The sequence below is a fragment of the Cervus elaphus genome, chromosome 18 (genome assembly GCF_910594005.1).
Source record: "Cervus elaphus chromosome 18, mCerEla1.1, whole genome shotgun sequence".
Classification (NCBI taxonomy): domain Eukaryota; kingdom Metazoa; phylum Chordata; class Mammalia; order Artiodactyla; family Cervidae; genus Cervus; species Cervus elaphus.
This window is the reverse complement of record NC_057832.1, coordinates 58,052,327-58,075,865: the sequence shown is the minus strand read 5'-3', so window position 1 is coordinate 58,075,865 and position 23,539 is coordinate 58,052,327. Positions and strand designations below refer to the sequence as shown.

The following is a 23,539-nucleotide window of genomic DNA, read 5'->3' as shown; positions in this document are numbered from 1 at the left end:
TTCCAGGAAAGATTTTAAAAAGATGCAATATCAATTCTACACCATCTCTTCCAGAAAACAGTGACTACCTTTCATCTCATTTTATGAAGTCTTCATTTACCCATTACCCTAATAGCGAAACCAGATAAAGACATTACAAGCAAGTCCCCAACAAAATATTGAAAATTCAAACCCAGCAATATGTTAAAAAGGACAATAAAAGACAATATACAACAACCAAGTATAGTTTATCTGGAGAATGCAAGGCTGGTTAAATATTTAAAAATCAAAGTAATTGCCATATTGTTAAACTCAAGGAAAAAATGTCAGTAGATACAGGAAAATTTTTTTGAGAAATTATAACATCCATTCATGATTTAAAAAAAAATACCTCCCCAAACTAGGAGTAGGTGAGAATTTCCTTAATCCAAATAAAGGGCATATAAAGCTAACATGACACTTAATGGTAAAAGACTTAATGCTTTCACTCTAAGATCAGGAGCAAGGTAACTTGTGTACCGTCATCTCTTTTATTATTCAGCATCATGCAGGAAGTTCCAGCCAGTACAATAAGGCAAGCAAAAGAAATAAAAAGTGTACATATTAAAAAGAAAGAAGCAAAACTGTCTCAATTTTTAGATTATATTATTGTCCACATCAGTGGTTCTCAATCCTTCAAAGTGCATTTAACAATGTTTGGAGATGTGTTTTGATTTTCACAACTAGGAGTCGAGGGGATGCGACTGACATGAAGTGAGTAGAGGCCAAAGATGTGGCTGAACATTTTCCAAAGCTCATGATGCAGCACCCTCAACAATTACCTAGCCCAAAATGTAAGTAGGTCTGATGTTCAGAAATCCTGTGCTGTGCTGAGCTGAGTCACTTCAGTCGTGTCCCACTCTTCGCGACCCCGTGGACTGGAGCCTGCCAGGCTCCTCTGTCCATGGGATTCTGCAGGCAGGAAGACTGGAGTGGGTCGCCTTGCCCTACTCCGTGGGATCTTCCCGACCCTCCTCTCTTATGTGTCCTGCACTGGCAGGCAGGTTCTTAACGCCTCGTGCCACCTGAAAGGCCCTCAGAAACCCTAGTAACAGAAATTCTCAAGGAAATGATGTCAAAAAGCTCCTAGAACTAAGTAGTTAAGCAAGTCAGAGAATATGAGGTCAACATACAAGTATCAGTTTATTTCCATACACTGGATATAAAAAAGAATTAATAGTGTTACTTTATAGTTTCTGTTCTTCCTCTGCCAATATTCACTCTATTCTGTGAGGTTAAAAATAGCTAGCACCTTTTAAGTGTTAGGCACTTTATGTTTTTGCATTTTAACCTTCTGAATTTAAACATGAAAGATTTGGTAAAGTACATTTTTTCCAAATCACACTATTAATAACACTTTACCTAAGTGTTGAACTTAGGCATTTCAGACATAAATACTTCTAACCTTTATTATAATAGCTATAATAATAATTATATATAATAAAAATTCTTGTATCTTAAATCTACCCTAACAAATTCCTAGGTTAGAAAGCACTTTCTGAACTTTTTAGCTATAAAATTGTTTTATTCTTTTTATTGAGAAATTAGTAAATCAGTGACAATTAAATTTCTTCAAGGGCTTTTTCTTGAATGTTAAATTTTAAACTAATATATTTTAATATAATTATTCAAATCATATGTACAAAGTAGTTAAACAATTTATACTTTGTTTCTTACCTGTTCTTTCATTAAAGAGGGCTGGTCGAAGTAATGCCAGTATCTTTTCAAATTTTATGCCTCTAATTTTTTTAAAATCAGGGATTAAGACCTCAATAAACTTAGTATTAGTTATATTCTCTTCAACATCACAAAACTGAGATATTTGTTGTATTTCCAGATATTGTTGTAAACTGTTGAAATCCAAAACATAATTATAAACTGAAGTTTAATAATCATGCCAGAAAATTAAAACTGATAATATATTCTCACAATAATTTAGATTTTAATAAAACAAATGAATATTTAACTTCACTGAAAGATAAGTTATATCTCTATTACATCAAATTATATATATTTAATTCCATTTTTATTGAACCAACACAAAAATCAATTACATGAAATCACATATGTTTGATTTCATGAGAGGATATTAAAGACATCAAAATAAAGTATGTTTAAAATTTTTTTTTCTTTCCTCTATGTAAAGCAATCCAGATAGTTTCTAATTTTCCTTATAATTTTGTCTTTGAATCTAGGTTAATTTAGGAGCACATTTCATGTTTTCAAATAGATAAGATGTTTTCTATTTGAAATTTATTATTTATTTATTTCCAACTTTATTGGATTATAATCAGGAAATGTATGTGGTAAGATTTTAATTTTTAAAAATTTGTTTAGGTTTTCTTTGTAAACAAAGTTACTTGTGGGATTTAAGTTTATACATATTCATATTTTGTATGTTATAGATCATTTATTACACACAATTATGGAATACATATTTGCCATTCCTATATATCCTTGCTTTTTCCTCTGCTTTGTATTGAGATCTATGACCATAATGTTACTTATATCCAGTTCTCCTTATTATCTTTCTAATACTTATATTTTTATTATGTCATCTGTGTGGTTTCGGAATACATTTTTTGACCACTGTATCTTCTTCACAAATGTTTTCTTTTACATCATGTCCTTCTTTATCAAGCTTAACACTTTTAATATTCAATTCTAATTCTTTATTTTTTCGGGCTATTTTGTTGCCATCTCTTAATTTTTTTTGAAGACAATTCTTTGTCTCTTCTAAGCAGAATATAGATTTGGATTACTGTGATACTGAATGGTTTGCCTTGGAAATGAACAGAGATCATCCTGTCATTTTTGGGATTGCACCCAACTACTGCATTTCAGGCTCTTTTGTTGACTATGAGGGCTACTCCATTTCTTCTAAGGGATTCTTGCCCATACTTGTACATATAATGGACATCTGGATTAAATTTGCCCATTCCGGTCCATTTTAGTTCACTGATCCCTAAACTGTCAGTGTTTACTCTTGCCATCTCCCATTTGACCACTTCCAATTTACCTTGATTCATGGACCTAACATTCCAACTTCCTATGCGGTATTGCTCTTTACAGCATCAGACTTGACTTCTATCACCAGACACATCCACAACTGGGCATTGTTTCCGCTTTGCCTCAGCCTCTTCACTCCTTCTGGAGCTATTTCTTCTCCCTTCTCCAGTAGAATATTGGGCACCTAACAACCTGGGGAGTTCATCTTTCAGTGTCATATCTTTTTGCCTTCTCATACTGTTCATGCAGTTCTCAGGCAAGAATGCTGAAGTGGTTTGCCATTCCGTTCTCCAGTGGACCACGTTTTGTCAGAACTCTCCACCATGATCCATCCGTCTTGGGTGGCTCTACATGGCATGGCTCATAGTTTCACCGAGTTAGACAAGGCTGTGATCCATGTGATCAGTAAAACCCTATACAGTCAGCAAAAACAAGACCAGGAGCTGACTGTGGCTCAGATCATGAACTCCTTATTGCAAAATTCAGACTTAAATTGAAGAAAGTAGGGAAAACCACTAGGCCATTCAGGTATGACCTAAATCAAATCCCTTATGATTACACAGTGAGTGAAGTTGCTCAGTCGTGTCCAACTCTTTGCGACCCTCCATGGACTGTAGCCTACCAGGCTCCTCCGTCCATGGAATTTTCCAGACACGAGTACTGGAGTGGGTTGCCATTTCATTCTCCAGGGGATCTTCCTGACCCAGGGATTGAGCTTGGGTCTCCTGCATTATAGGCAGACGCTTTACCCTCTGAGTCACCAGGAGAAGTGATTATACAGTAGAAGTGACAAATAGATTCAGGGGATTAGATCTGATAGAGTGCCTGAAGAACTATGGGCAGAGGTTCGTAACATTGTATATGAGGCAGTGATCAAAACCATCCCCAAGAACAAGAAATGTAAAAAGGCAAAATGGTTGTCTGAGGTGGCCTTACAAATAACTGAGAAAAAAAGAGAAGTGAAAGGCAAAGGAGAAAAGGAAAGATGTACCCATCTGAATGCAGAGTTCCAAAGAATAGCAAGGAGAGATAAGAAAGCCTTCTTCAGTGATCAATGCAAAAAAATAGAGGAAAACAATAAAATGGGAAAGACTAGAGATCTCGTCAAGAAAATTAGATGCCAAGGGAACCTTTTCATGCAAAGATGGGCACAATAAAGGACAGAAATGGTGTGGACCTAACAGAAGTAGAAGATATTAAGAAGAGATGGCAAGAATACACAGAAGAACTATAGAGAAAAGTTCTTAATGACGCGGACAACCACAATGATGTGATCACTGACCTAGTAGCCACTCACCTATTCATCCTGGAGTATGAAGTCAAGTGGGCCTTTGGAAGCAACATTACAAACAAAGCTAGTGGAGGTGATGGAATTCCAGTTGAACTATTTCAAATCTTAAAAGATGATGCTGTGAAAGTGCTGCACTCAATATACCAACAAATTTGGAAAACTCAGCAGTGGCCACAAGACTGGAAAAGGTCAGTTTTCATTCCAATTCCAAAGAAAGACAGTGCCAGAGAATGCTCAAACTACCGTGCAATTGCACTCATCTCACATGCCAGCAAAGGAATGCTCAAAATTCTCCAAGTCTTCAATAGTACGTGAACTGAGAACTTCCAGATGTTCAAGCGGATTTAGAAAAGGCAGAGGAACCAGAGATCAAATTGCCAGCATCTGTTGGATCATAGAAAAAGCAAGAGAATTCCAGAAGAACATCTAGTTCTGCTTCATTGACTACATTAAAGCCTTTGGTTGTGTGGATTACCACAAACTGGAAAATTCTTAAAGAGATGGGAATACCAGACCACCGTACCTGCCTCCCAAGAAACCTGTACGTGGGTCAAGAAGCAACAATTAGAACTGGCCGTGGAACAAAAGAAAGAAAAATGCTGCAAACTTTGCAAAACAACATTGACACATCTCAGTCCACCCCTATCCTGCCAAGTGCTTAAATTATCTTATTATGTGTGTACTAAACAACTGCTTCTGAAAGTTGGATGCAATAGACCCCTACCCGTACAACAGCACCAACAAACACTGACTCCTCTTATGCCAGCTATGTTAATAGTGGTTCACAGAACACTCTAAAAAATGGCTCAAAAATTCTGGCATGAAACCTGGTATCTTGAGCCCAACATTTCCCACCCAAGCCTGCTCCCCAACTGCTAAGTATCATTTTCTCTTAAAACTCTCGCAGTAACTCCTACTGTTTACAAAGACCTTTGTCAGCACTTGGTTTATCCTACCAGTCCCTCTATCTCACTTAAAACAAGGAACCTATAGCTTAGGTTCCTTGTCATAAAAGAAACAAAATCCTCAAAGTCAGGCTACAAAATAAAATAAAAATAATATTATTAGGGTCTCCCTGCTGCCTAAAAATTATAACATGGCTAGGAACCAGCAGATGGACCAACTAAAAAAAAACCTGCCGTAATTTATTAATAAGATAACAAGGAGAGTTCTGAAGATGCTCAACCAGAACACGCAGTGGAGATGGGCTGCCTGGCAGGAGGAGAAACACATCAGGAAGCCTCAGGACTCAGCTACTTGGAAGTTGCTCCTGCTAACCCACCTTTCTTTCAGACATGCCTCTGACAACTCATAGGCTAAATGCTGGATTTTCTGAGTCTTCAGAAGAATAAAAGTGACTTATGTTCACTTTTGAAATTTACAAACTGTTAACAAAAAACTGTGCAACTATTTAGTTCTTAGCAATTTATCACCACTAACTGCCTTGAGTAAAAGGACAGAGGACATTTGCTGTCTCTAGGACAAGGGGAGGCAGAAGTGGAATGTGGAGAGACAGGAAAGGGGTATGGTTTGGAAGGGACCAGCCTTGGTCTCATTCTAACCCTGGAGTCCTGGGCCATGAAGCCAGGGCCAGAGTCCTGGGCCATGAAGCACCCAGTGTTAGAGAAACAGGAATTTCTTCCCTTTTGAAACTGCTTGACATAAACTTTCAGGGCAACTCCGGCTTTGTTGATCATATAAAATTTTAGACTGAAAAGAATACCTGTGGCTTCGACATAGAGATGTTTGTCTTTAGATTTGAGATATCTATATGTTATACTATGTTACCTGCTAAAACATTGTAAACAATAAGCTTCCTGGCCTGGAGCTACCTTTTGCTCTTCATCCTCAAAGGCTTGGCCGTCTCTTCTTGTTCATCCCACGGTTCTTTAGATTCTGTCTCAGAATTAACTTCACTATCATCCCAGGAAGGCTGTTTTTCCTTTCCTTGTGAAACAACTAGAATATAGCTTAGGTTCCTTGTCATAAAAGAAACAAAATCCTCAAAGTCAGGCTACAAAATAAAATAAAAATAATATTATTAGGCTCATGAAATGGATAGACTACAATGGTGAACCCTACCCAAGTCAAGGACCTCTTTCCCTTCATGATTATTGGTCAAGAGAAAGTTACTCACAAGCCTCCTGTTAACTAACACATCTCTGAAGGACAGAAGGTCACAGTTGGCAGGGACTGATCGTCAAGGCAGTCTAATAACAATTGTTAAACTATAGGATGCTTCCAAATCAACTGGAGGGCTTGTTGAACACAGTTTTCTGGAGTCCAGTTCCAGACTTTATGATTCAGTAGGTTTAGGGTGGGGCCCCGGAACTGGATTTTCTCATTAGTTCCCAGGTGATGCTGATGTCACTGGTCCAACCCTTTTCCAGGGCCAAGAAAGATGGTCTGAGGGGTGCAGCTGGTGTACAAAGTGCTTTTCAGTAGAACTTTCTCTGATGACCAACATGCTCTGTGCTCTTCGGCATATGTAACCACAGGCAGCTACTGAGCACTTGATATAGCTAGTGCCACTGAGACTCTGAATTTGTAACTTTGTTTAACTGTAATGAATTTAAGTTCAAATGGCCACATGTATCTAATGGCTACTATATTGGACAGTGCATTTCTAGAACCTGCATCTCCTGACACCCAAGCCATTGGACTTGCCAATACAAAGTCTTTACTGTATTACCCCAGACAAAACAGAATTTTAAAAATAGCTTGGCAAAAAGGATTTACATGTAGGTAAAGAAAGGATTAAAGCTTTCCTATGAAGTTTATGACAAGGAGCCTTCAACCTGGGATCAGACTCTACAGGAAAGGTCTGGATACTCACTTCCTGGGGGCTGATGCACAGAGTCTTAGAGGACACATATCATAAAAAGATCTTTGCTCCAATAAAACACAATCAGAGCATCCATTTTTGCTTGACTGATTCTGTGTCTACTGGAGCTTTCTCCACAGTCACTCTCTTTGGATTAACCGTGATATGGACACCGCCAAGGAAATCTGGAGCTTGGTTGGTCAGACTTATTTGTTTTTTCTATAATGAGAATACTAAACTTATAGGAACCCATTGTATTTGGCACACAGTGGATTTTTTTTTTAACTTCTTACCTGGTCTGCTATTTGACTATAGAAGTGCTTTACTTGTTCTTCAGTAAGCGGTTTCTTATCCTCTGCTTCTATGACAAATCCTGCCTTGATAATCTTCAATTAGAGAGCAAGGTCAGATCCAAATGGGTAGTGGGGCCACAGGTAAAAGAAGTCAAGGACATTTGTTTCCTAGGCTTAACAAATCTTCCAGATTTGAATGCATTACATGATTATGCCTCAGCACAATCCATAAGGCACTAAGTTGCAAGAGGCCCAAAAATATGTAAACAAAGAAGGTTCTTTTCATGCCTCCCCCAACGTCAGTGTTTAAATTTTCACTGCTTGAACGAGAGACTCCACACTATTTCTATTATTTAAGTGAATCGTTTCAAGATTAAAAAAAAAAAAAAAGAGCTAACTGAATTCCAAGGAAAGATGTCACAGCTTTCTAAATCATTCAAAAAGACATACATTTATAAGCATTTTTAACCATCTATTTTCAAAATTATTTTAACTCTTAACTTTTTTCAAGGCTTACCTTTGTTAAATCTGTAACTCATAATCTAGTATATCTTACTCTGACAGCAATAAAAATATCCAAATCACAGGGAAGAATAGAATTTAAAATTCAGCCATGCTTTGTCTTAAAATTTTTTAATTAATGATTCAGTGTGTATGTCACTCTAGTATAACAATGTACAAAATGGACCATCTACTTTATTGTAGTTTAATCAATGCTTCTTTGGCTGAAGAAAGAATGCATGATGGGAAATTCACAAAGATACCCAATCCCTCCTGACATAGCTTTCCATGTGACCTCCTCTATTGCACATGCAATATTCTTGCAAATTTTAATATAACTTTGTTGTTTCAACACAAAATCTCTATTCAGGGGTCAGTAAACCATAGCCCCTTCCACCACACATGTTTAGAAACAAAGATTACTAGAACCACGCCCCTTTGTTTATTTACCGTCTTGCCTTCTCCAGACGATGGCAGAGTTAAACTTCTGTGACAGAGCTCATATGCCCCATAAGCCTGAAAATCGTTACTATCTGGCTCTTTATAGGAGAAGTAAGCTGACTTTTAGATTAGCATGCAATTTTCCTCCAAAAATTTTTTCTTTGGGCTCTAAAAGCAAAACCTTAAATGCTTCTTTAAGTTATCATGTATCTAAAAGGACCATATATTTGTGACAACTCAGGGAATAATGCAGGCTAATGTGAGCTTATAACAAGTTTGCACTGATGACAACTAAATACAAAGAATTTGTTATCATCCAACATAAGAACGGCAACTTTTATCTTTTATGTTGGATGCTAGTAGAGCAGAGTTATTTAAATAAGGATGTTAAGTAGATTGAGCCTTTGTAAGACAAAACACCCAAAGCCTTTAGAGGTACCTAGTACCAGATGTTCTTTATGTTCTAGTTTACTCTGAGTGATAAGCTTGTCTCCACATTGAAAATTAAGGGATTTCTTTTCCAATTAATTTAAACTATTGTTGGGAGATATTACTTACTTTTTCTTTAATTTCTTGAACTTTTCTAGCAGTCACAGCATCAGGCTTTATAATAACAATGGTGTATATTTGGTCTAGGAAAAAACAATGGATGGATTTCATTTTCTTGGCACAAAGTCTAGATAATGAATGATTTGACAATTGCAAGCGTAAACTACTAATGTCCAATGAATTTTGTCTATCAATAGCTTTGTCCTTATGGCATTGCAACTACCAAAGAGTTTCTACTTAGAATCAAAGTATATTTCCTGTATTTGCATGCAGGAGAAACATTCACAAGAGTTTATAGTCAGAGGGCCAAAAAAAAGTATAGGTGGGTACTAGTTATTTTATTTTTTTGGCCACATCTCATGGCTTGTGCGATCTTAGTTCCCCAACTAGGGGTTGAATCCGGGCCCTCAGCGGTGACAATGTGAAGTCCTAACCACTGGACCACCAGGGAATTCCCAGTACTAGTTATTTTAGTACAATTCACGTGCTTTAGAATCACACCAATGATCCGTCCAGGTCAGTATCACTAGTGGCTGGAGTTTCAGTGCAAGCAAACATTATAAACCAATGGCTTAACTGTCTATGAGTTTATCCACATTTATTGACACATTCTTATAATTAGTTTTTAGTGCAGAATAGCTCACCTAGCATGTTGTTTGCCTCTGATCCCTCCAGGGTATGAACACACATTCACACACTCACTCAAGATATTCCAATGAAGGCAGGAAGTTGTTCATCCATAAAGCAAACTAGGAGTGCAGGTCATCAGGGAGGAAATTTTTACAAGTTTTGGAAAGATGATGAAGGATAAAGTAGGAGGAAACTACTGTCCAGATTACTCATAGGGGACAGAAGCCCCTGATTGAATGTAATCTCTGAAAGACTCCGGGCATAGAGGCTGAAGGCAAGGCAAGGGGAGCAAAAGAGATTGCTTTTTAAGAGCTGAGTCTGGTATTGCACAAATCATCATTAATCCTACCAGTCCTTATCAATTAACACTGATGTCATTACAAGGTTTTTGCTGCAAGTGATGCTGTAATGAACATCATTCATGTACACAAATCCTTCACTATTACTTTAAAGTAAATTTACTTGCCAACACTTTCATAGCTTGGTTCCCCAGCATCCTCTGAATCTGAGTCTACAAATGCAATTTCATGATACTGTGAAAAAGAAAAGCAAATAAAACAGTTATATTTTAATATGATAGAGAGTTTTTATAAATTTTGTTTCTAGTAAATATGTATAATCAAAGGGATAGAAATTAAAGCGGAAAGAACATTTGTAAGCTTCAGGATCCATTCTTGACCATTGCTCTGAGTAAATTAGGAGCAGAAAGACACTTCCTTAACTTATAAAAAATGTCTTTCTCAAAACAATAGTCAATTTCCTCCTATAGAGTAAAACCCTAGGAAGGATAAGAGATTCTTAGTTTCTGGAGAAGCCCTGAAAATGCTTCTGTGATTCTGTAAACTACCTGAAAAGTTTATATATTTACATATATACATTTTGAGGGCAAAAAGTTTGTATAATTATAGATTCTCAATGGACTACAGAATCAAAAATGTTTGGAAATAGCTATACTGAAAGCATTCACTTCTGTTATAATCAGAAATAAGAGAATTATGCCAGCTATAACTTCATAGTGACCTGTCTTGTATTTGTTGGATCTACCCTGACAAACAAGGCAGCCACTAACCACATAAGGCTATATTTGAGAGCTTGAAATGAGGTTAGTCCAAACTAAGATGTGCTATGAGTGAAAAATACACAGCACATTCCAAAGACTTAGTTTGAAAAAATGAATGTGGAATACCTTATTTCCTATATTGACTACATCTTTTTCTTATTTTATTGAAGTATAGTTGATTTACAATGCTGCATTTAATTGCTGCCATACAGAAAAGTGGCTTAGTTTTATAAATATACTTTTTCATAGTCCTTTCCAATATGGTTTATCAGAGGATATTGAATATAGTTCCCTGTGCTATACAGTTTACACATCTAATAAATAATAGCTTGCATCTGCTAATCCCAAACTCCCAATCCTCCCCTCCATCGCCCCCTCTCTCCGTTGGAAGCCACAAGTCTGTTCTCTATATTTGTGAGTCTGTTTTTGGTTCATAGATAGGTTCATTTGTGTCATATTTTAGATTCCAAATATAAGTGGTATATGATATTTATCTTTCTCTTTCTGACTGACGTCACTTAGTATGATAAGCTCTAGATGCATCCATGTTGCTGCAATGATTTTGTTCTTTTTAATGGCTGACTAATATTTCATTGTGTGTGTAGGTATGTGTGTGTGTGTGTATATACATACCACATCTTCCTTATCCATTCATCTAGGGGTGCATGTATTGTTTCGAATTATAGTTTTGTCTGGGTATATGCCCAGGAGTGGGATTGCTAGATCATATGGCAACTCTATTTTTAGTTTTTTGAGGAACTACCATATTGTTCTCCATAGTGGCTGCACCAGTTTACATTCCTACCAACAGTGTAAGAAGGTTCCCTTTTCTCCACACCGTCTCCAGCATTTATTATTTGTAGACTTTTTAATGATGGCCATTCTGACAGGTGTAAAGTGTGGTACCCCAATGTAGTTTTGATTTTCATTTCTCTAATAATTAGTAATGAAGATCTTTTCATGTTCCTATTAGATCTCTGTATGTCTTCTTTGGAGAAATGTCTATTTAGGTTTCTGTCCATTTTTCAATTGGGTTGTTTGTTGTTGTTGTTGTTGTTGTTGAATTATAAGAGCTCTTTGTATATTTTGGAAATTAAGCCCTTGTTGGTCACATCATTTGCAAATATTTTCTCCCAGTTCATAGATTGTCTTCTCGTTTTGTCTATGCGTTACCTAATTGTGCAAAATCTTGTAAGTTATATTGAATACCTCTTTAAATGGGCATGTTTTTAATATGTCAGACATAAGAAAAGATGTTTGAAAATTAACTTCACTTTTTTTATTGTTTTTAATTGACTAGTAGAATATTATAAGTTTTGTATGTGGCTCACATTATGGCTTGTATTTTATTACTATTATTGCACTAGACAAGGCAATTGATGAGAAATCAAAATAATTGAAAAGTCCAACAGAATGGAATAAGATAAAATAAATACCAGATATTAATAAATTTCTTACATATCCACTATAATTAATTAAAATAAGATGTCATTCTGCAAGAATAATGAGAACAATGACAATAAAACCATAGTACAGAGCACACAGAGCGAAAGCCAGATGCAGTATAGTAATTAGGAGAATGTTTAAAAGTCATGCTGCCTGACTTCAAATTCTGCTTTTACAGCCTACTAGCTACCCGTTTCTAAGGAAAGGACATAATGTTTCTAAGCCTGTCTTATTGAGCACAAATGCTTCATAAGGTTCCCCTAGGTCCAGATTCAAGATGCAACATAGGAGGCTCCTGAACTCACCTCCTCCCTCAGACACACCAGACCTATAGTTATTTGTGGAACAGTTCCCTCTGAGCGAAATCCAGAAAACAACCGGGCAATTCCTATGCATCAGACAAATGAGGGGAAAAAAAAAAACACATGCCAAATTGGGTAGGAGAGGCTGTCACAATCTCACCATAAACTCTCTCCCTGACACAGAGACATAAAATCGAGAGGGGACTCACAATTCCCAGCATCTCCCAAAGGAGTGAAGGGCTTGACACCAACATCGAGTACCCCCAACTTTAAGACTTCCAATGGAGAGATGGGGCCCCAAGTGCTTGGCTCTAAATGAAGCCCAAGTTAGTAGATGAAGGAAATAAAGATCAGAGCAGAAATAAATAAAATAGAGACTAAAAGACAATAGAAAAAAATCAGTGAAACTAAGAGCTGGATTTTGAAAAAAATACACAAAAGAGAACTTTAGCTAGATTGTGAGGGAAAAAAAGAAAAGACTCAAATAAATAAAATTAGTAATGAAAGAGGAGACATTATAACTAATACCACAGAAACACAAGGATCTTAAAAGACTATTATGACCAACTATGAAATGATTGTCTCAAAAAGCACTCCCATGTTCATTGCAGTCTTATTGACAACAGCCAAGACATGAAAACAACCTAACGGACACTTACGATGGATAAAGGTATTGTATCTATACACAATGAAATCCTATTCATTCATAAAAAAGGAAGAAATCTTGCTATTTGCGACAATGTAGATGGAGTGTGAGCGCATTATGCTATGTGAAATAAGTCAAAGAAAGATAAATGCTGTATGATCTCTCTTATATGTGGAATCTAGAAAAAATGAACTCACAGGCGCAGAGAACAGAATGGTAGTTGATAGAGGCAGAGTATGGTGAATCGGGGAATTGGGTGAAGGAGGTCAAAAGGTAAAACTTCCAAATAAGTTCAGAGGGCATAATGTATAGCATAATGACTATAGGTAATGCTATGTATTGTGTATGTGAAAGTTGCTAAAAGAGTAGATTTTTAAAACTTTTAATGACAAACTTTTTCAGAAAACATGACAAGACAAATGTTAACTAAGTGTAGCAGTTGTTGTTGTTCAGTTGCTATGTCCAATTAAGTGTAGTAATCATTTCCTAATATCCACATACATCAAATCATTATGGTATATACCTTAAACTAATAAAATGTTAGCTGTCAATTATATCTCAATAAAAGTGAGGAGTAAAATGGTTTCTGTAAGGATTAAATGAGGATATCTTTTTTAAAATCTTAGCAAACAGTAAGCCTTCAAAAATTCCTAGTTATTATAACTTCAAAAAGAAGTAGAGGGGGTGGAAAGAGGGAGGGAGGGAGATACAGAGAGAAAGGAAGGGCAAAGGTTCCCTGAAAAACAAGAAACCTGAAAATGTAAAGGAACATGGTCTGGAATGAGAAAAATCACTACTGTAAATGTAAATCCCCTATGTTTGTCATTTGTCAGTTTTCCATCAAAATATTCATTTTTCTCCTTAATGCTTACACTTTGTACATACTAAGGATATTAACACATTGAGACACAGTGCAAACATTTCTCCAAGTTTGCTGCTTTACTTTTATATTTTATTCAAACTTTTAAATAATCAAATATATCCATTTTTTCTTTTTTGATATCTGTTTCATATTATACTTTCAAGGCCTTTCTCAACCTATGACAAAATAAATGCTTTCCAATATTTTCTTCTAATACTTTTATGCTTTGTTTCTTCATAGCTCTTCCATTCATCTGAAATTTGTTTATGTCCATGAAGAAATGATACAACTTTCTTATACAAATAGTTAACCCAGTATTACTGTTTTGGGAATTTTTAATCCTTTCCAGATTTAAGCTGATAGTTTTTATAGCAGATACTTATACAGCCTTGAGCCTATACCTTCTCATAATTTTTATTTTTCATTATTTCTCAGCTAGTCTTTACTTTTTGTTTCTTAAATTCACACTTCTTGTTTTTGTTGTTGTGTATGTATATGTGTGTGCATGTTTCAATATGTCACTCCTATCTATCTGTCCATATTTATAATCACTTTCCTATGTGACTTTCTTTCTTATGGTATATTATGTTCATAGTTCTACATGCTTTATGATTCATTTCAAAATTTCAAAATATTTTATTTCTTATTACCAGGTAGTACACTTTACACACATAGGATGTTATTCTAAGCATCATATTAAAGTATAATACTCTATTGTTCATTTTTCAGTTTCCCTTGGCCCTCTTTTCATATCAATAAACAGAGCTAATATGTACTAAATAATATTCTACTGTATGAATTCGTATAATTTATGACACATTACATTTATGTCATCTATTCACTATTGCTAGGTATTTAGATTGGTTCCAAAATTTTAGTAACATAGACAACACTGAAATAAATATCCTTTTCTTTATTTGTCTCATGATCTTCTTAAGGAAACTTAATGGAGTGTAATTGTCAGTCAAAAGATACATGTTTTATTTTAAGCCTTTGATTCATATTATCAAAATACTTCCCAACAAGGTTGCACCATTTAGATAGCTAGATAGTTATAAAACTAGGGGAAACACTTCAGGAAAACAGCAAAAAAGATGAAATACATCATTTTTAAAACAAATTTTTTAAAATAAAATTGTTAGTAATTCAAAGTATTACCTGAGGGCGAACCATTTCACCTGCTGCAATTTTCCTCTCCTCATCGACCAAGGTAATAATTTTTTGATTCACAAGTGGTGCATTTGCACCCTGGATTTTTGCAACAATTGTGCCATTCTATAAGGGGAAATAAAAGCAGGAAGGAAATTCATTTTCAGGATAAGTCAAGAATTAATACTTCAACTAGACTGTCACCCCACTCTGACCCACACCCTCACCAGTCCTTTTTTAGCTACTGTAATTAGCCATTTTAAAATAAATATTAGTGGTATGAAAGTATGTCCATTTGGTAAATCCACCTCTTTGAGTTCTACCTCTGATTCATCTGTTAGATGACTATTTCTACCACTAATTCTCCTACAACCAAAGACAGGCCATCCATGCATTAAATTTTACTGGCTCTGTTCAGGCCTCCCAACATTACTCTCCCTCACTATTTTTGATATTATTTCCCTTTTGTCCATCTTTCAGCACATATTTACTGAACACTTGTGTACTACCATTGTACGAGGCAAGGTGGTATGAGATAATAGTCTTGGTTTTTGTTGTTCAGTTGCTCAGTCATGTCCAACTCTTTGCAATGCCATGGACTGTAGCCCGCCAGGCTCCTCTGTCCATGAGATTTACCAGTTAAGAATACTGGGATGGGTTGCCATTTCCTTCTCCAGGGGATCTTCCTGACCCAGGGATCAAACCCATGTCTCCTGCATTGCAGGCAGATTCTTTACTGCTGAGCCAGTAAAGATTCTTTACTGGGGAAGCCAGTAGTCCTGGTACCATATAATTATCTTAAAAAAAGGAAAAAACCACAAACACATGTGAAATAAAAGCCATGACAGGAACCACTACGGGAGGTACAAAGAGCTGGGAGCATCTATAATTTGTTCTGGTTAGGTAGATTAGTAAAGGTACTTATCAGTGTCAGGAAGTAATTCTTGGTTTAAAATGTGAAGGACAGGTAAGAAATAAAAAGAAGAAAGATCATTCTAGGCAAAAGGAAATAGAGATGCGAGGGTCCTACGGCTGGAAAGAAACATGGTATATAAGGAGGCCAGCAGAGAAACTAAGGAAAGGCCTGATATGAGACAAAGCCCAATAGCTAAGGGGAGCCAGAATGTGCAGAGGCTTGTGGGTCAACTTGGGAGGATGCAACCTTTATCCTAAGTGCAGTGGAAAGACTGAAATGTTTAAACAGAGGCAGGGATCACAATTAGAACTGCTGTTTGTAGAAATCATTTTACCTACCATATGGAGACAAGGTTACAGATGGAGCAAGAGAAGATATCTGTAAACAAATCAGAAGTTACCCTAGAGGTGAAGATGGGAGAGATGGGAGAGATGGGAGCTCAGTCTATGGCAGTGCTATTCGAAATGGAAAGAATAGAAAGAAGGAGATGAGTGTGAGGCAAGCTTGGGTGGTGAAATTGACAGGACCAAGGTCTGGTGTGGATGGGGTGTAATGTAAAGAGAAGTCACTGAGATGACTTTTCTGTTTCTGGCTTGAGAAACTGGGTATGTTAAGATATTACTCACCAGATGAGGCAACACTAGAAGATAACATTTCCAATGGGGATGGGGAGGGCAGGAGGGGTGTAGTACTGGACCAGTTCATTGTGAGATGTCCTTGAGCTATCAAGAGGAAAGATCAAAGGACCGGTTGGATACACAAGTCTCGTGCTCAAAGTGTAGGATTTAGCTGAAGACATTAATTTGAGTTATTGATATATAAGAAGTGACATTTTAAACTGTGTTTGGGAGAAGTTTTCTAAGGAGATTTATAGCATAATGAAGTCAATATGTAATGGCTAAATAAAGAAAGGTGAACCTGTAAAGGAGAATGGGTGGGGGGGATAGTGAGTAGCACCTAGGAAGCAGAAAGAAAATCAAGTCACAAAAGTCAAAAGAAGCAACTGTTCCAAAAAGGAGGACATGACCACCACATTTAATACATTTGAGAGGTACAGAACGATGAAGACCTGAAAGCATTCACTCTATTTAACAACAGGCTGGTAACTGGATACATTAGCAACAGCCAGTTTGGTGGAATAATCTGAAAGAAGTTCAATTGAATGGGTTGAAGAATTAATGGGATGAGAAGAGATGGAGTGAAAATATAGAAACTCTTCTAAGAAATTTAGCTCTGAGGTAGAGGAGAGAGGTGAGTGGAGGCTGGAGAGGGACATAGTATCAAAAGGATTTTTTTTTTAATTGGAAAGATTTAATCATATTCAAAGGCCAAAGAGAAGAATCCAGTTGAGAAAGATCTGAATGAAACCTGACACTCTAATTACCATTTACCACTAAAATGGACCTCCATGAGCTTTCTAATATCCCTTGAAAAAGCCCTTCCTGTTAACAGGCTGGAATGAATTTGTTGTCAGCTAAGAACACTGCCCAAAACAAAGGTGGTTTTGTAGTCATGGACTGAGATCTTTTTTTTTAAGTTTTAATTTTTATACAATTTTTAAAGGTTGCTTTCCATTTGCAGTTATTACAAAATACTGACTATATTCCCCATGGAGATTCTTGAATTAGGATTTTGAATATGGGAGCAATGGGTGATAACAAAGTGAGGCGTGACTGCAGGAAGTGAGTTGGAAGAAAAGTTCGTTGGTAGTTAGGAGAGGCCAGGATCCCGCAGTCCCGGGATGATGGCAGCCTGTCAGCATGAAAGGAAGATTTTGAGCCCCGTCTTCCGGTGGGCGCGGGTCTGCTGCTCAGACCTGACTCACTTGGCAGGTGATGGCCACCCCAAAGCTGCAGACTCTATGTGGGCCACCTGCCCAGCCTCTCCTCCTGGGTGCCAGGCTCCCAACTACTGCTGCTGCTAAAGCCACCTCATGGGCACATTAACCTGGCAAGCCCATTCCTGCCTCTGGTGGTTACTCATTCTGGTTCCCTGAATTATATCTAGGCCAGGTGTCTGCAAACTATTATACAGGGATGATACTTCTGCAAAACTGAAAATACTTACTGTCTGGCCCCATATAAATAACAGCTTGCTACCCCTCAGATAAATCATCACATCTTACCAGTTGACAGTAAGATCTATAGTGCAATTTTTTAAAATTCAGTTAACTCTGTCGTTCACTTCCCTAAAATAGCTGCAAGATTATAGTTTAACAGAAGCAAAAAGTTATATTTGAGACGTGTTTTTAAAATAATTATTTATAATGTCAAAATGGTCTCTTCAACAGCAAAGAAACAGTCCAAACCCTCTCAGGGAAGGATTTCCTTTTTGCTCTATATCGCACAAGTGAGCAGTTACCTGAATCTTCATTTAGAAACCAACACTTATAATATTTTTTGATTATTAAAGTTGTTTATCCTGGAATATTTGGAAAATATAGAAAAGGATAAGACAAAAACTTAAATTTTATACATATCCCCCATACACAGAAAACTTCTATTAGCATTCTGGTGAATACACTACCTACCTTCTTTCTATACATTTGTAAATAGAGAGAGAAAAGCAATCTATATTACTAAATAGTGACCATATAAATATTTCTTTGTATTGATATATGTGAATATTTATAACCAATTCTCTTCTACTGAGTACCTAAGTAATTTCCAATTTTTCACTCCTATAATAATTCATCCTATAATAACAATCTCTGATTATTTCCTTAGAAAAGGTGGATACCATTTTGTTTTTCTTTCCCCTGATCAACTCAGTGTATGGTAGTCTAATCTTCACAATGCATTATGAGCTCCTACAGGTCAAGTTATAAAATATGTTAATAGACAAGCAAATGTAAGGCAAAAAAGTCTACAATTACTATCACCAGAGAACAGTTCCAGTCAGTGTGTAATGTTATTTGCTCTTTAGCTGTGAATTGGAGTCTGATGATACATTTGAGACGATAAATATACTTACAACACTGAAGAGAAAAACAGGTTCACATTTATCTCTAAACGGCTGGAGAGTCACAATGCTGTCAGCTTCTGCCTAAAAAAATTATTTCATATAATGATAAAGGACACTATATTCAAGTCATTTGATGTACTACATTCAAAAAATGCAGAGATACATGAAAATTTTTATGTTTACTACAATATTTCATGAGTATGTTATAGTTGTATTTAGAATCAAGTTACACATTCTGGCAATTCAGACTCTATCTCATTTGGCTCCAACCTTACTTCCCACTCTTCATCCTTATAGTTCCCAACCTGCAGCTAAACTCATCCCCTCATAGACTGCTTTATATATACTGGACTTTTCCCCTTGTTTCCTGCTCCTGCCCTTCCTTTTCCAACCCAGCTCAAGTGTCCTTCCTCCAGGAACTCTGCCTCGCTCCCCCTTCTGCTGCAAATCATCTTCCCTCCACATAACACTTCATCACCCTTCTCTCAGGGCACCAACAGTCCCTTTCAACACTGTACTACTGTTGTGAGAATCTAGTTCATGTCCTCTGTTAGAAAGTGAACTACATGCACAGAGAATCATACTCACCCTTGCATGTCACTCCCCACCTTATCAGTCAGAGCTTCCTAAATGCTTTTTGAATAAACTGGTTGTCAGATTTAAAAGCCTTTGATTTTAAAGTTTTCCCACAAATTTCAAGTTGTCTTAAATTGATTATCAACAACTATGTATTAAATAACAGTGTTCCTGCAAATTAATTTAACATCTCTTGGGCCAGCTATCAGGATGTGTGTTATAGGATCTTCTATATAAAAGTTGCTTTTTGGAACCTCAGCAATTGTTTCCAAACTGGGTTTCTAGAGGTTCCTCAACCCTGGCCAAAGATAGTGAGGTGTGAGCCAAGGCAGGGTCCCTCGGCCCCATGTCAGCCAGAGGGGATGTGTTGTAGTCATTTTTTTTAACACATTGGATTCTACATCACTTTCTTTCTTTCCCTTTTTTCCCTTCCTTCTTTCTCTATTTTTCTCTTTTCAAAAAAGTAGGTTTCACTGCTTTCAAAAAAAAAAAAGCTTAAAAGGAGCTACTCTATAACATTGAAGGACAGTAGTCAAAGATTACATTTAAAAGCAGTTTAGCCATCATTGTTGCAATTTAATATTATAGCAAAGTACTAGCAAATAAAGCATATAATTAAAAACTATAATACATAAAAATTAAAAACTATAATACATAAAAACTAAAAACTATAATACATGACATTTACTGAATTTTTATATGTATAGACACAATGTTAGTACAAGTCTTCAACTCTTTTAAAAGATCACATAATAGAAAAAATTTTATACTGACCATGCAACTTAGGGTGATTTCAATAGGTAATTAACCTCATAGGTTTTAGTTTTGGATTCAAGTTTACAAGTTCAGAAAGGGTCTTTCTTTAGTTAACGGCAGGAAATAAAATATCCAGCAGAGGGCACCCCTCCGTTGTTCCCAATGGAGATTTGGAAGCTATTATACATAATCTTTAATTTTTTTTTAAATAAGCAGGTCATAGAAGAAAAATAACATCAGTTTAAGTGAATGTTCTATTGTTGGTTGTGCTCAAACAGAAGAGAAGCCATTTAGAGACAATGCACACATTTTTGTTGTTGTTGTTATTGTTGTTAAATTCAACAAATGAACAATATGAACATATTTGGGATACAGTTTGAATAGTTTACTAGCTCTCCCTGGTGGAATAGATATAGTGATGAAACTGATTCGTGTGAGGCAGGTTGAGGAAGTCTGGCTGGCTGGGGTACTGCTGGGAGGACACAGTCAGAAGGCTCTGGGTGGGAGGAGCCCTGTATTCTCACATAACCCTGTGCTGTGCTGAAATGGTAGCCCAAAAAACCACATGGGCCAATCCTCCTGGACCCACCCCTCAGCCTCCACCACAGTGCCCAACCCACACGCATACCCCAGGTTTGTTCCTACTCTGGCTCTGTAAACAAGAAGGGATTTAATGACTCCAGACTCCCTGGGAACACAGCATCAAATTACACTTTCCTCTTGCCTTGCTTTCTATGCACCAGTTCCCTTCCAGGTAGCCAGACAAGTGAGCAGGGGTTCTGCCTCCTGTCTCTCCCCATTGACTCCAATTTCCTTTTTGACCTGGAGTTTCTTCATGATCCCTAGACCATGAACTTGCACTCCTATCACTTCCAGACAGATTGCCATGAGTCATGTGAATTTTCTGACCCTTGATTCTCCATGATCCATTTCCCAGCTATTAGATCCTTCTGTTATTGTCTTATAACTTCTTACACCAACCCACTGTCTACTGCATATGGCAATTCCCTTTAGGCCTCATTCTCTGTCCTCTGAAATTAGTTTTCCTCCCTGTTGTTGTTGTTTCGTTGCTAAGTCGCGTCTGACTCTTTGCAACATCATGGTTTCCCTGTCCTTCAGTATCTCCCGGAGTTTGCTCAAACTCATGTCCATTGAGTCAGTGATGCCATCCAACCATCTCATCCTCTGCCGCCCCCTTCTCTTTTTGCCTTCCATCTTTCCCAGCATCAGGGTCTTTTCCAATGAGTCGGCTCTTCACATCAGATGGCCAAAGTCAAGTCAAATCTAGAATCACAATCCAGTTCTACTCAGGTGGTTCTGACTCTTCAGAGCTAAGCTTGTAATATAATGCTGCCCTTTAAAAACTTATATGGCCCTCATTTCAAAAGACAAAGTCAGTCTCTTGACAAAATGAGTTAATGATTGTATATAACCATCTATTCTCTCTTTTTTTAAAAACTCTTCTTTCTGTTTTCTCTTTGTTGGGTCTTCAGGTTTTTTTTTTTTTCCTTCTTCTTTGCAGCCCACCTTCTTTAAGAGGAAAAAATAATAAAAGATGAGTTTCTAAGCTTTAGACTGTTTATTTGTAACCCTGAACTAAGAAAAAGAAGCCCTGTAAACAGTGTGTCTGCAGAAGAGGATGGACAGACATAAGTTAAGGTCAGTAAGCAAGTTCATTGCAAGGCTGGGGTTGGGAGGAGTCAGGAAGGCCTGTGTACATGAGAACATGCAATAGATTGAGGCTTCATATTTGTACCAGGGATTATGAGTTTTAGGGATAAGAAGTAAAAATACATGAGTTATCTGCTTTTGCATCTTAGGTCTAGCTGGTCTGGACATGTTTCTGTCCAATAGAAATAGAACATGAGTCACATACATACTTTTAAATCCTCCAGTGGCCACATTTAAAAAACTAAAAAGAAACAGGTGAAAATAATCTAATGATACATTTCACTTAGTCCAATATATCCCCAAATGATCATTCTAACATGTAATGGATGTAAAAAATTATTAATGAAGTATTTTACATTCTTTTTTTTTCATACTGTCTTCAAAATCGAGTTGTATTTTATACTTAGGACGCATCTCAATTTGTGGGCTAAATTTTAATCATAAATAATTGACTTCTAATTAGATTTCATAAATTCAAAGAGGTAGAGTCGCATATCTAACATTAACTGGGTAAATGACCAGAGTCCTACCCCAGGCTTTCTAGTAAATGCTATTTGCAACCCTTATTCTGAACACACACCATATGCTCTGGTGAAAATAAACATGGCAATAAACAGATACCCATTTTTATGTTTTTCTAACACTCAAAACCATGGTAAATGATCTTAGCTTTATAGGAATGGGACAAAAATCACATTTGTTCTCAGACCTAGTGGAATTAAATATACAGTAAATTACCAAGTAAACACTGTCCATTTTGAAGAGTTGACAGATTGCTTAAATTAAGACAATCCTCAACATTTAAAGTAATAAAATAATAGTTTAGTGGAAATCCTTACTACAGCAAAATGCAGAAGTTCATCTTCGTTCAGCTCATTTTTCAATTTTCTGAATAAGGTTTGCATTGCTTTGCAAGGTCCACACCAGGCTTGGTAAACATCGATCACTAGAAGATGATAATATTCGTGAAGGAACAGAGGCAAAGAGTCTCGATTAGCAGCTTCTCCTAATTCTTAGGGCAGAGAAAAGACAGAGCAGGTTTTTACTCTGGGAAGTGGGGAGTGGTGCTCAGTGTTGGGGTGCCACAAGATGCCCTGAGCCTGACTCCAGATGGCAAACACCTAGGAAGCCTAGTACCTGTTAGGCCTTTGTTCTGCATCATCTCATCCCACAGGCTTTGATTATTGATGACCGCCTGCAAAAAAGGAAGGGGCTGTCAAAAGTCTTCAAGGGCCAATGCTCTAAGTAAAGAATTGTTGATGTGTCATGCCTACCTGTAACTGGATTTCTCGCTTTTTGCTTGCCATTTATCCACTGTCACACGAAAGAGGGAAGAAAAATAGAAAACAAGTAAAAGGAAATTGAAATAATGTTTATTCATTCAAGCAGCATCTTAAGTACTGCAGAAATTTTCCCTCAGCAATATTGGATTATGTACTTTCCCCTCTTCTGGAGAGAGAGGAGTTGTGGTCTCTGAAGAGCTCTTCAGGCTGGGCTCTTGCTAAATGCTTGTAGCAGCCATACTATCTTACCCTCCCAATAATTCTGAAGCAAAGTAAGTCATAAAAGAAGCAGACTCACAGATATAGAGATCAAACTACTGGTTACCAGTGGGGAGAGAGAGATGGAGGGACA

General features: G+C 36.9%; 1 protein-coding gene across 1 annotated transcript in view; it reads right to left on the bottom strand.

Moving 5' to 3' along the window:
* The window catches only part of NME8 (NME/NM23 family member 8), a 31,888-nt gene that overhangs the window by 7,516 nt on the left and 833 nt on the right, over nt 1-23,539 (bottom strand). The window contains exons 2-11 of the mRNA XM_043872266.1: nt 23,179-23,218; nt 23,042-23,099; nt 22,744-22,850; nt 18,911-18,982; nt 15,031-15,147; nt 10,023-10,089; nt 8,936-9,009; nt 7,436-7,528; nt 6,151-6,332; nt 1,696-1,868 (exon numbers count right to left, since the gene is read on the bottom strand). Of these exons, the coding sequence (XP_043728201.1) occupies nt 1,696-1,868; nt 6,151-6,332; nt 7,436-7,528; nt 8,936-9,009; nt 10,023-10,089; nt 15,031-15,147; nt 18,911-18,982; nt 22,744-22,850; nt 23,042-23,099; nt 23,179-23,211 (976 nt within the window). The 5' untranslated portion in view covers nt 23,212-23,218. The remainder of the gene's footprint in view (nt 1-1,695; nt 1,869-6,150; nt 6,333-7,435; nt 7,529-8,935; nt 9,010-10,022; nt 10,090-15,030; nt 15,148-18,910; nt 18,983-22,743; nt 22,851-23,041; nt 23,100-23,178; nt 23,219-23,539) is intronic.